Below are 13,858 nucleotides of genomic sequence, written 5' to 3'. Positions count from 1 at the left end.
TAAATAAAAAATAAAAATTTTTGTTTTAATTTATATTTATTTAAGGCCATTTTAAACGATTTATAAATTCAGGACCAAATTCAAGATAAAATTCTACTTCTAATTTTGTGTGTGTGTGTGTGTGTGTGTGTATGTGTGTGAGAGATACATATGTCATATATCTTAAATATGAATGTATAACTTGGTTATATATTGTATATATGTGAATTTTATCTCTCTTTTTTCCAAATGTTTTCTATTTTATTCGATACGCAAAATTATAAATAGAATTCTTTTCCGAATTATAGAGTGTCTAAAATTTTATCTTATATATAAAATTTTATCTCTATATAGTTTTTATATAAAAAAAATATATTCTATTCACTGTAAAGAGATGCAAAAAGTCATATGAACGAAGAAAGTTATATGAACGTGAATCCAGAAATGTTTCTTTTTCGAATTATAAACATTTTTTATTTAAAACAGACTTTATTAACAACAATTTATTAAAAAAATTTCTGGAAATGATTTCCTTCCGCATTAATACGTGCTTCGCATTGATGTCTTGAGGATTATTTTTTTATTCACCTTCCGTTCATGGATTTTTATTTATAGGAACATCTTAAGACCTTTGTTTATGTGGAGCTACATGGTTTCATTCATTGCATGGTCGATTAATAATCAACGAGTTTGATCTCATTTCTTATCCTATATATGCTACCGTATGCATATGATTAGCTTTAAGAAGTGGTACTTTCTGTATGACTTGTTAAGAAGTTGGAATTTTATTATTGATTAAAAAATGAGAATTCCTGGTTATATATGCATATTAAGTGCTATATAAGCTGTTATCTGCAGACATGATTGTTGATGCGAAGTATGTTGTCTGAATATATTATACATAAAAATATTTATAATATGGAAACATTTTCGAATTCACGTTTATAGAACTTTCATCCTATTGTTAAAGTTTGACGACATATTTCTGAAACACACCTTATATATTTTCAATTATATAAAATAAATAAATTTATTTTTCCTTTTTAACTGTGTTCCTTATGTTTATTTTAATTATTTATCATATTTAAATTATAATTTTTTTATATTTATTTGTTATTGATTTTAAACAGAAAAAAAAGTTACGTAAACTGAAATATATATAAGATTAACAATCGACTAAAATCATTCTCATAAAGATAAAGATCCGAATCGGAATGCATCCGAGAAAAGATCGATCTCGTGATAATGAATGACCCGGACGATTTTTACTTTCTGCAGGTTATTCGTTCCCGCGAGTGCCAGAATGCTCGAATCCTGGCCGAAGTTTTCCAATCTAAACGGTGTTATCTTTTCATGGTCTTCCCATACGGCAAACGTAGACCCAATCAGAAAGTAACGCAGAACTTTCGATTTAACTCATTTCATCTATCTCATGCGAGATATATTGTAACAAATCGATAATTGTAGATCAAAAATAATGAAGTATAATAATTATGAAATAATGTTTATCTCTATGAATTGATTATTAAAAAGTGGACGTTCATTTCTCGTGTATTAAATTATAAGATGTTAATATTTTCCGTATTTTCTAATTCATATAATAGAAATGATGAATTTGTTTTTGGAATAATTTTTCAATTTTTATACAATTTTATGCAATAACAGTTTCCAATATCATTTTGCCTAATATTTTTCTTATTATGTCTCAAAATTGTCATAATAAAACTGTCATAATAATAATAAATTATAAGCATCTCTTTTATAAATACATGTAACATGCTTGAATTAAATATCTATATGAATTATGTACAATGTTTATGCGCATTAACATATAAATTATAAATAAAAATAGGTTCCAATTTGGCAATTAGTATTTTGCAAATTTGCGTAATAATGCCTTGATTAATATCGATTAATCTTTGATAATTAATACTACACACTGAAGACCGTATTCCATGCGTGCGAATATATATTTGATTAACCATACATAACCGATTATACTCGTTTCATCCGATTTTAATATACTACACCTGTACGATATTGTATGCATTGTGTACGAACGGAAATACTAAATTCTGCTTCAAGGAAGAGGAAATCTATCATACTTAGCATATATAGGTATAAAATATTTACAGGTATAAAATATTTCATATAAGATTAAATGATGTTATTCATGCAAAATGTAAAATGCACTTTTATTTTATTTCTCTAAAGCAAATGCTTTTAAAGCAAATGCTTTTTCTTATATCTTGTTGATAAGAGCATTTGCGCTTCATTATTATTTTTATTATCATAATAATGTTTACCAACATTAATATTGTATCTGTCGCGTGATTTGGATGTGTCCAACTACATATGATACACCTATCTAAATTATGTTCTGCACATATTATGAACAATGACATGCTCGATATTACAAAATAGAGATAACATTTGGTTGGCTGCGTCGTGATATAAATACCCAGGCAGATGCCCATTATTCAGAGATAATTAATGCGACATACAAAGCAGCTGTTGCATAGTCGTACTTACACGACTTCCCCTAAATGTTGACAATTAATTACTGACACTCGGGTAATGATAATGATAATTACTCGCGATAATCATGGTCTTGGCTGACACAGTGATTTCTGCTTCGCTCTTCACTGATAAAAGAAGTTATCTCTACAATTGTAATATTTCCGATGTAATTAAACAGAGCATGTCCATTACTCAAACATCGCACTTTCAGATTTTTTTTAACAACAAAAATTCGATAGTCTATAACTCTATAAAAATAGAAACTAGTGGACGTAGAAATAGTGGACGTAGAGATAGTTTAATCGGTTCAAGAATCATTTTTTATTGCGAATAAAAACGATAAAACAGTTATTCAAATATATAAAACACACAATTGTTTGGATCTAATTTATTATCTTTAAATTGAAGATATTTAAAAAAAAATCAAATATTTGGAAAAAGCCAATTTCAACTTTATGTAAATGTAATAATAATAATTTTAAGATTAGAAACGGGAGAGAGAGAGAGAAAGAGAGAGAGAGAGAGAGAGAGAGAGAGAGAGAGAGAATAATAGTTTATATGAATAAATAAAAAATCATAATTTTTATTTTATTTTTTATACAATATTATTGTATTATTTATAACACACATATATATATATATATATGTATTTTTTAAATATCAAAGAAACAGAAAAATAAACTATTTCTGTTCCCCTTTAAAATTGTTGTTAGCTAAAAATGTGCTAAATGACTTTGTGAAAATATGCTTGAATGACTCTATATTTACAAACATATTAAATTTTTTGACTAAAGTATCATTTTAAAGACCGCGATATAAATAACACAAACAATTATGAAATAAAGGCTAAGCGTTTTAATTTGTGTTTATTACTATTCTAGTTCTTATTACATTTCAAAATTGAAAATAATTTCGGCGCGCAATTTACAGAATTAGAATTGCGGTAGGTATATAAATTATATATATGGAATTATTTTCAGCATTATAATCCAGCTTGACCGCTTTTATTTCTTAATCAAATTTTATATTTCAATTTATATATATTTAATGAATTTAAACTATTTTTAATATTTTAACTTATATTTAATGTTTCACTATCTGTTTTTGTTAGCTCATTCTTTTTACTGCTTTTTTAGTTAACTTATTATTATGCTCCATTCTATTTTATCGCATTCGTAAATTTTTATTATTATGTAAGAAATTCGAGATAATTGAACTTAGATTATTTAAATTTGGACTAGATATTTATATGATACTGTTTTAGACTTGGTACAAAACATAATCTACCGTACAAAATATAGTCAAAATGAAATTCTAACATCAATATGACGAGTACGCTATTTAATTGTCATGTATTGAATCCGTTTTAATTGAATACATAATCATCTTTGTAGAGTGGAAAAGCCTGTTCATGCATTTCTCATAAACAGTTGACATAAGCAAACTCATATAACTCATATAACTCATATAACAGTGCAACGCGAATTTTCTTCTAATAAATTATCACTAGTTGTAAAAAAGAGAATGCTATCTTTAATATGAGCCTGGTACATCATTTATTATCGTGCAAACAACGAAATAATAAAAGGCGACTTGCGCGCCCGTGTGTAGAGATTTATTATTATTATTTATTCTCCGTCGCGCGACAGCTGCAAAGTTGACGTAGGACCAAAGTTAAAATATTTGAAACAATTAATAATTATGAACTCTAATTAGCTGTCTTGCATCTACGACATGATCGGTCAAAATGCACGATGGAGGGCTACCGAGTGACCGAATTAGCAGCTATATCGGCAAACGGACAACAGGTGTCACATGAATTTAGTTGGCAAATCCTCCAACGCCCGCTCGATTTAACTCCAAATATATTCTTCCTTTTTTTTTCGTTGCTGGGAACAGATTTTCTAAGTAGCTCAAACCTTCGCATATTGCACACTTCAGTGGTGAGAAGTATAATTGTAATATCACATTGCGAAGTTTTGAATAACAATAAATCTTAAATTAATAAAACTATATACTATTATAATATATACTTAATCTATTAATATACATTTTATTATGCTGCTTTTTCGTATTTTTAAATTTCCACTGATGAAAATTATTACGATTATGTGTTATATAGTCGGCTATTAGAAAGGTAGAAAAATAACTTCAATACCGACATAGAATTGCTGCTGAAACTACTTCAATCCTTGTTCGAAACCGATCACGAGAGTTCGACGATTAGGAAACTTCGGCTCGACGAAATGCCGAAACCGGATGTTACGCCGTGATGCGGTACTCACCGATGTCGAATCCATTCGCGGCATCGCCCTGCGGGGCCAATGGAAAGCGATAATGGTGCTCGTTCGCCTCCAAATGCCGGATGCAGCCCTTAAATCCAGTCCTCACCGGAAGTCGCTCCAAACCGGTCGTGTTTCCGGGTCCGCCAACGAAGAGAGGTTCGCGGAACGTAATTCTCGAGAACAAACCCTGCAATTGAAGTCGGAATTCTCTATATACATATATAGTTATACATATGTAGTTGCAGTGTGCACAAACTGGCATAATTGCATGGTTGGTTAATGCATAAAATTACTCCATTGTTCAATGCTATTTCTTTGACGATGTATAAGCCCAATGATATTTTCTATTTCTTTGTATATTTCTATGGCTATGGTCTACTTGATGTTACAAATGCTTCGAAATATTTTTTGATTGGTCAATCAGTAAAATTCTTCCGATTGATTAATCAAACGCTTCGAAACATTTGTAGTGCCAAGTGGACCGCATCTTAAGATAACAATATATCACAACAATATGAAAATTATCTCTACGAAATATTTTAATTATATATTTAAGTATAATAAAATACAATAAACTATGAGTATAGGTTACATTTTTCACAGAGATTTTATGTTTAAAAAAATTTAATTAATGCTCTATTGCATTAATTAATATGATAATAGAAAATTAAAATATTTATGATATGAATTTGCAGAGATGGAAATAAATCTAATTGAATAAGAGAAATCTAATTGAATTGAAGAGATATCTTATACTCAATCTTATATCAAAGCGGGTCTTAGCTTAATCCTTTGTTGTATAAATTTTTTTATTGAACGTGTTTTACTAAATTTTAATATATGGGGTTTTGGGATCGCTTTGGGATTACAAATCTGATCAAAATTTAAAAAATAATGAATAATGGTGGAAGATATGCAATAGATATTCTTTCCTACAAACGGTTGCAAACAGATAAATTGAAAAAAAATTTTTCTAATATTACTAATGTAATTAAATAGAGATATAATTTTTATTATAAAACTTTTATATAAAACTTTTTTTGATATTTCGAACAAACTTTGAGATATAAGAAAAAAAAACCAAACTGTTCTATATATGTATAAAGGGTGATTTCATCCCATTTTGCCGCTCTAATTATTTCTGCATTTATTTATTTATCTATATACAAAATGTCTAAACGAATTTAAATGTCTAAACTTCGAGAACGTGTAAAGGATTGATAAAAAGAAAAAAAATTCTGTGAGATATGCTCGTTTTTGCTTCGTTTTAAAAATAAAATCGCAAAAAAGACAAAATGTAGTTTTCATTTTTGTATTTTCTCATTATTTATTCACGTTGTATTTATTCACTTGTTTAATGTAAATATTATTCAAAATATTGGTAGCGATGTAAGCATTACATTTAGTACGGACTTGTGTTGCAGCCAAACACTGATCTGGCGATATTTGATGAATTGCAGCCTCGATTCGATTTCTCAATTGTTCTCTTGAGTTGACTGGCCACGAATAAACTTCCTGCTTCAGGACCTCTCACATAAAGAAGTCCAGTGGTGTCAAATCAGATGATGGTCAAGGTACTATTCATCCACGTCCAATCCATCACGGATAATGTCTGTCTAGCCAAGCTCGAGTAGTTCTGCCATAATCCGAATGGCCAAAATACTATTCCTCCATATGATTTTTTTGATTATTTAAAAGACATCCTGCAGTTGAAATAAGGTTTCTACTCGATGGATGTCCAGCTCATTATGGCAGAACTACTCGAGCTTGGCTAGACAGACCATTATCCACGATAATGGATTGAACGTGGAGGAGTAGTACCTTGATCAACCCGATCACTTGATTTGACACCATTGGACTTCTTAGTGTGGGGGGTCCTGAAGGGAAGTTTATTCGTCGCCAGTCAATTCAAGAGAACAATTGAGGAATCGAATCGGAGCTGCAGTGCACCTGATCATGTTTGGCTGCAAGCTGTCCGTACTAGATGCAATGCTTGCATTGCTGCAAGAGGCCAACATTTTGGACAATAGCTACATTAAGCAATATCTACATTAAGCAAGTGAATAAATACAACGTAAATAAGTAATGAGAAAGTACAAAACTATGTTTTGTCTTTTTTTGCAAATCAAAACGAAGCAAAAACGAGCATATCCCTGAACTTTTTTTTCTTAATTTATCGATCTTCTTCACACTCCCGAAGTTTAGACATTTAAATTCGGGACATCCTGTATATGTAAAATTTTATTAAAGAAGCTATAGAATTCAACTCGTCTTGATAGTCATTTTGACGCTATTTTGGATCTGCCATTTTAAATTTGCCAATTATAAATGTAAATTTGAAATCAGCAAATTCAAAAATATTAATATAAAGATAAGGAAGGTATGTTTATTATCATTTTCATTCTAACATGAATTTTTTGTAAAAAAAAGTTACTTTTGATTGACTTTTTGTTCCTAATTTATAATTAATATAAAATAATATAAAAAAAACATATTTTTGTTATTCATGTATACACACAAAGTGTCCTGTAAATAAGAACCTAACGATACTTAATACGTGATAATAATAAATTATCAAATAACGTAAAAACATACAAAAACTATAGTGGAAAAACTATAGTATCTTTTATACAGGACACTATGCAGCAGAGGGTTAAATATTTATAAGTTTATATATACATATCTGATTTTACAAACCGCGCACCGAAATCTATTTCGATCTCGAAATGCAATTATGTGCAGAGCTAGAGTGGTAATATCATTTATTAAATTGACAAATATTACCTCGATGATCGAATAGTGAGGACATCTGCAAGAAATACAAGAGATCCGGGTTTGAATCTCAGTTGAGGCAATATTTTTTCCAATAAATTATTCGCAAATTAAAAATTCTCATTAATATCTGATTATATTAATATTCTTACAAAAGCAATTTAATAATTTTTTATGCTTATTAGCATCGAAAATTATTAAATTGCTTGATAAGTGATTTAATACTCTGGTTCTGCTCATTGATTTTCAAGATTGATGTTAGCGCACGGTTTGCAGAATAAAATATGTAGTCCACACAGTATTATTTAAGCACTAAAATCCACTTTAACAAAATATAGGATTCCTCTTATTTAATTAAAAAATTAAAATATTAAGATGTTTGTGACAAATTGATGCAAAAAGTCTTTAATCAAATAATATACTGTGAGTCAAGAAACACTAATTATAAAATGAATAAATTAAAATTAAAGTCGACAATTACGATAGAGCAATAATTGCAAAAGGAGCACGATAACATTATGAATGACAAAATAGAAAATTCTTTCATGTTTTCTAAAATCCGTGTTATTTTTGTATGGCTCATTTTTCACATTTTCTATATTTTATCGACGACAAACTATGCCCATTGTCATACATGACGTCGTTTTATCGTGCATTTCGTATTCAAACGCATGCGTCTCGCGCGATCATAGGCTATCATCGCTTCTCGAATTCCATTCTTAAAGGAAATTCCTCAAATCGGATGAAAAGATCGTGCGCGCGATCGCGAAGGCTTTGGTTACTAGTTTCTTTTTAGCTTCTTGTTCTTTTTTCCAAAGAGAAGAGGATGTGGCAAGGGGAAAAAAGAGGGAGGATAGGCGAAAGAAAAAAGAGAAAAGCTGGTGAGAACAGAAGAAGACAACGGAGAGGTCAGGGATGGCTTCTCTAATTACGACGCTGTCGTTAGGACACCGAGTGCTTAATGGCACTCTAGGATAAAGTGGGCTTGAAACGCGAAGCCATTTGCCGGCGATGCTGCCCGATTTTAAAGGTAATTAAACCTAGCCTGGGAAAAACAGATGGGTCGAGAACTAACCGATAATTCCTCGTTATCATACCGCTATACTGGACGCCTGAGAGACTCGTTGAAGAAAGAGGATTGGTAGAAAAAGTAGATGAGACATTTATCGACGGTACTTGCTCTCTTAATATTCAATGTTCATTCATTGATAATTATCAAACTCGATTAACTTGAATATGTTCATCATATTTATATATGTACATTTACTATATGATTTTTTAAAAGAATCTTTTCTCTCTCTCTCTCTCTCTCTCTCTCTCTCTCTGTCTTAATGTCTTAATTTATTTTGTAAAATGTATAACAAATTGTGCAAAGGATAAATAATAATGTTTAAAAATTTTAAAGTATATAAGAATCTTTTATTAAACACTCAAATTAATAAGAACTTTGTAAAATAGTAATCTAGTACTTTACATTTTTTTCCTGAAAGGTTATCCATTATCATCAGTGTAAAAACGTTTTGTAAGTCTTAGTTACACTTCTGATCCTTCGTTCTCGGCGCTGCATCTCATTTGCAAAATAACAAGGCAAATGGACGTCGCAGAATAAACGATGCAAACCAAATTAAGAAAAAAAGAGCAAGAAATGCGTACGGAATACAATTAAAACAAGTAACGGGTTAGTTGACAATAAGATTTGTGTATTCGTTTTTGCAAAACGACTATAAAAACCTCGTGTGTCAAAGAACATTATACGGCGTTTGCATTAGAAAGGAGTTACATTATTCTGTGGCACGTTGATGCATCGTAAATTAAATCATTGACTTTTAATTAAGCGCGATTTTCAAACAAAGAAAGTTTGTAACCAGGATGAAACTAATCTGATTCCATTTTAGTTGTTAAAACTATAATTAAATTATTACAATATAATCTAATATTGTAATATTTTATTAATTGTATAATATTAAGTTTAGGAGATTATATATTAATTGATTATTATGATTAATTAATTCCGCAATATACACACACATATATATATATATATATATATATATGTTGCAAACAAAAATTTGTTAATACATCATATCATAATACTATGAAAAAATACGGAAATATCTTTGATACGGAAATATTTACATATTTTTTTAACAATAATAGAAACAGATCTCTATCCTATTCAAATGTAATTGAATATTGAAATCTCGCGATCTATGAATTGAGTTTGGTAATGAGATAATTGAATCGATAGGAATTGTTATAATGATTATTGTTTCTCTCTGTCTCTCTTTCTCTCTATAATTATAAAATAATTATTTCTGTTTAATAGATGATATCGCATATACAATATTAATACTTGCCAATATGCAACTGATATTCTATAATTGCATAAATTATAAAAAAGAAGAATATAATGTGAATCTTTTTATTTTTGTATATATATTTAAATTATTATTGATGTTAATAATAAATATTTTTTTTATTAATAATAATAAATATTTTTTTTATTTTGAATTTATAAATTACAAATTAAAATGTAAGTTTTACAATTTTTGGAATAAGATATTAAAATAAGATATTAAAAAATATAATATACTGTGATATGATGTGTATCAGTAAACTTATTAAAAATAAATAAAATTAAATATGATAAAGAAAGCCAAGAACGATCAAAGTTGGATGTATCAAGTAATTCATTATATATTCTTATATTAAAATAATTTATTTTAGATATTCTGGCTGAGGTAATATTTTTCGCAATAAGTTTTTTACTTTCTTTCTGTCTATTCTAATTTAGGGAGATATTAGCGTTTCAGAATAATTGTGTTGAAATCAAAAGTTTTTCGACTTTCAATCATATCTGAAATAAACTTTGAATGTTCTTGGATTTCTTTATCATATTTGATGTATTCACACATACGGTCGTGCTTAAAATTTTTAATTAAAATAATTTTATTTATTATTTGATTTTTACTTATACTTAAGATACAAACACTGACATATATTTCTCAAACTTTGTTTTCAACTTTAGTTGATTATTAATCGACAATTACATAAATTGACGCAATGACTATGTAACGATATTTCTGCAATATTTAAATGCATTTCGATGAATTTCCATTTATTTATTACGTGGATTTGCTTTATTATGCGATCTTCTACTTACGTTATTTTAACAAACTCTAAACGAATGTGAAAGTAATCGATTGAAACGAATTAATATGGGAAAGAGCGATAGACAATTACTTGGCCAGAAATAGCTTATTCAGACATGTTTTATGAATAGTGGCACTTTTTTCTGATTAGATTGATCGAGAAGGTGCGGCCTCGTTCCGGGGTGTGGTTCTTCGCTTTTAACCTCCGCTCGCGCCGTTTATCTCAATATATCAGACTATTCATACTCTTTCAGTTTCTCATTGTATATATGTTATTATCTCATAATTATCTTTATTTCGTATTTATTTATTTTGAATTCTTTGGTCAATTTTTTCGGTCGATATCTTTTTAAACAACGATGTTGAGAAAAGTTACAATTAATTGTAACTTTCTAATTTTTAATGACATATTTGTGACACACATTTATACACTTAACTTTAAATTAAGTAATCATATTACTTTTATTAAAAATGTTCTACTTAATGTTACTTCGAAAATATTATTTATATATATATATTTTGTTATGTAAAATAATATAAGATTTATTATTTTGTTATGTGAGAGAATTGTGACCTTTTCAAAATTTACATCTTATTTCTTGTAATATCTAGGATAACGAAAATACAGGGAACTTCTCATGTGAAGTTTTTACTGCTTCTACAGCAAAATGAGAATTTTCAAGAAAGCAAAGAAAGAATTTTCAACAAGTTTTGTTGCAGCAACATTGTATAATGTGTTTTAGCACATATCAATATAACTCGCAATGAAGTTTCAACTTTGCGCGTAAAATAAAAAAAAAAAGAAAATCAAAAATTTTGCCCACATGGAATATCCTATATATAGAAAAAAGTTACGAAATGTAAGAACGTTTCTTCAATTTCCGGACTACATTCTCTCATTAAAGTTTCCGGGAAGTTTCCGTGAGATACAACAACGTTTAATGTTGGTTCCGCCCTGGTGCCATTAAACTTTTCATGAAAACTTAACATGAAAATGGATTTCGTCGAATAGAAATAATTTTATTTTACCGCAGCTGACCATATAAACGTTGACATATTCGAATAAAATAAGTAGGTATTGTTGATACATGATATCATGTATAATTTTATATAAATTATAATTTTATATAAATTCATTTTCTATTCACATATACATCGTTATTTCGTGCATCTTTTATAATTATTTTAATTAAAAATCTATTAAAACAACAAGAGAGAGAGAGAGAGAGAGAGAGAGAGAGAGAGAGAGAGAAAGAGAGAGAGAGAGAGAGATTTTAATAAATAATATTTCAAATTAATGTATACGTAATGAGATACAATGCTTATTTATCGCTACGAGCGACAATGAATTACTATTATCGCAATCAATTGAATTTCGTTTTCTCATTCTATTTTTACGTAGAACACAAGCCTAGAAGAAAGTCCTAGGGTAGGCGATCGAGCCTGTGGACGTCACCGTAAGAATCTCGAGAATTCGAATAAACTCTCACTGGTAATCCCGATAATACGTCCCGCCTCACTGCGGAATATCGATTCCCTCCTTGAATCCGCGGTATATGCGAGTAAATAATATCCGGCGTCTGGCCTTGATGGAAATAAAATGAAGTGCCCTTACCTTCGATCGTCCCTCTACCCTCTTCTCTTGATTCAGTTGGATCCAGGCGTCCCATCGATGTCTGTAGACACTCAGGGTGTTCCACTCATTCAGTTTCACCGTTTCCGTGCTTCTCACGGTGCCCACACCGCTGCCACAATCAAACCTTATCGCAGAAAGATATGGAGGTAATGTTTATCGATTGAAAATGTTAGACACGTCGTGTGAAATATTGGGCGTTGTCGGTATGGAATTCATAATATAATATGTTCTTTTGATATACATGAAGCCAAAATCATGCAAATCAATCTGTTTTAATGAGCGAATGGTGTCGTCAGTATTTGCGATGCTATTCATTGAAGCAAATCGTTCACTTCCGTATATTCACGTTTGTTTGCTTAATCCAGCTTTATTGAAAATTTATTTTATTTTACAATAGTAAGTTAGTTTCATAGAAACTAAATACAAACTCAATACAAACAATATATAAAAAAAGGAAGAAAAGATTGTTATATAAAGCAAATTTATTTTATATATTTTTGAAATATATTTTTTTTCTTAAATTGATATGATATTGATTCAAGATAATAATATATAATATCAATAATTAAAACATTAAATAATTAAAAAATAAATTTATTTAAAAAAATATTGGAAATAAATTTACTTTATGTATAACATTATTCTGCTCTTTTTTTTTGTCTAATCTCAATGCATATGTACAAAACATGGTAAGTATAGGAAAAATTATCACTAATAAAAATTTTCTTATATTTATAATGTTTTTGTACGTACGTATATACATATATTGAGTTTAGACAAAAAAGAAAGAAGAACAACGTTACATATTATAAATTTCCAATATTTTTTAAATAAAAAAATTTTTTTTATATATTTGTTTATTTCAGCGGTCTGTTAAATATAATAATTAAATAATAAATAAATATCTCTCGATATCGTAATACACGATAAACTTTCATTAATGACGGGAAGAGAAGAATATGACTAGCATTCAATAATATTTGCGGTTGTTTCGGAATATTGTTGACAAGGTTTGTCATTATATAGGAATCATCATTAGTGACGATAATCTATTTACGATCATTGCAAAAGTAAACCAGTGTTATGTAAGCGTATACAATAATAGTCTTTACTTAGTTAACAGAACAATAAATCCATAAATATTTAGTGTTCGAATAATGAATTGTGGAAACGAATCTGGAAACAATAGACAGCCTCTGATATCAATGAATAAATTACGCAGCACAATTGATGAATGTGTCTATGAATTTGGTATATGATCTATGATTTCAATCCCTTTATCCTGCAATTCCGCAGTGTAATTTCATCTGAATAGAAATTATCGCAAAAATTAGTTCTGGAAAATATATTCTTTTTTTAAATAAATCGTTATATGATATTTGTTACGTTTTTCATATCTCTGTTTTATACTTAGATTATATGTTCATATGATTATATATTTATATTTAGTAATTTTGATATTCTAATTTAATAATTCTTAAAATCTTTATTAAAAATAAAATTGACTTATTTAT

General features: G+C 28.8%; 1 protein-coding gene across 1 annotated transcript in view; it reads right to left on the bottom strand.

Moving 5' to 3' along the window:
• Positions 1-13,858, bottom strand: part of LOC108693994 (pikachurin-like) — a 135,127-nt gene that overhangs the window by 20,275 nt on the left and 100,994 nt on the right. The window contains exons 6-7 of the mRNA XM_018203243.1: positions 12,324-12,468; positions 4,785-4,971 (exon numbers count right to left, since the gene is read on the bottom strand). Of these exons, the coding sequence (XP_018058732.1) occupies positions 4,785-4,971; positions 12,324-12,468 (332 nt within the window). The remainder of the gene's footprint in view (positions 1-4,784; positions 4,972-12,323; positions 12,469-13,858) is intronic.

The sequence above is a fragment of the Atta colombica genome, unplaced genomic scaffold (genome assembly GCF_001594045.1).
Source record: "Atta colombica isolate Treedump-2 unplaced genomic scaffold, Acol1.0 scaffold1, whole genome shotgun sequence".
In the NCBI taxonomy this organism is placed as follows: Eukaryota; Metazoa; Arthropoda; class Insecta; order Hymenoptera; family Formicidae; genus Atta; species Atta colombica.
This window is presented reverse-complemented; position numbering and strand designations above follow the sequence as displayed.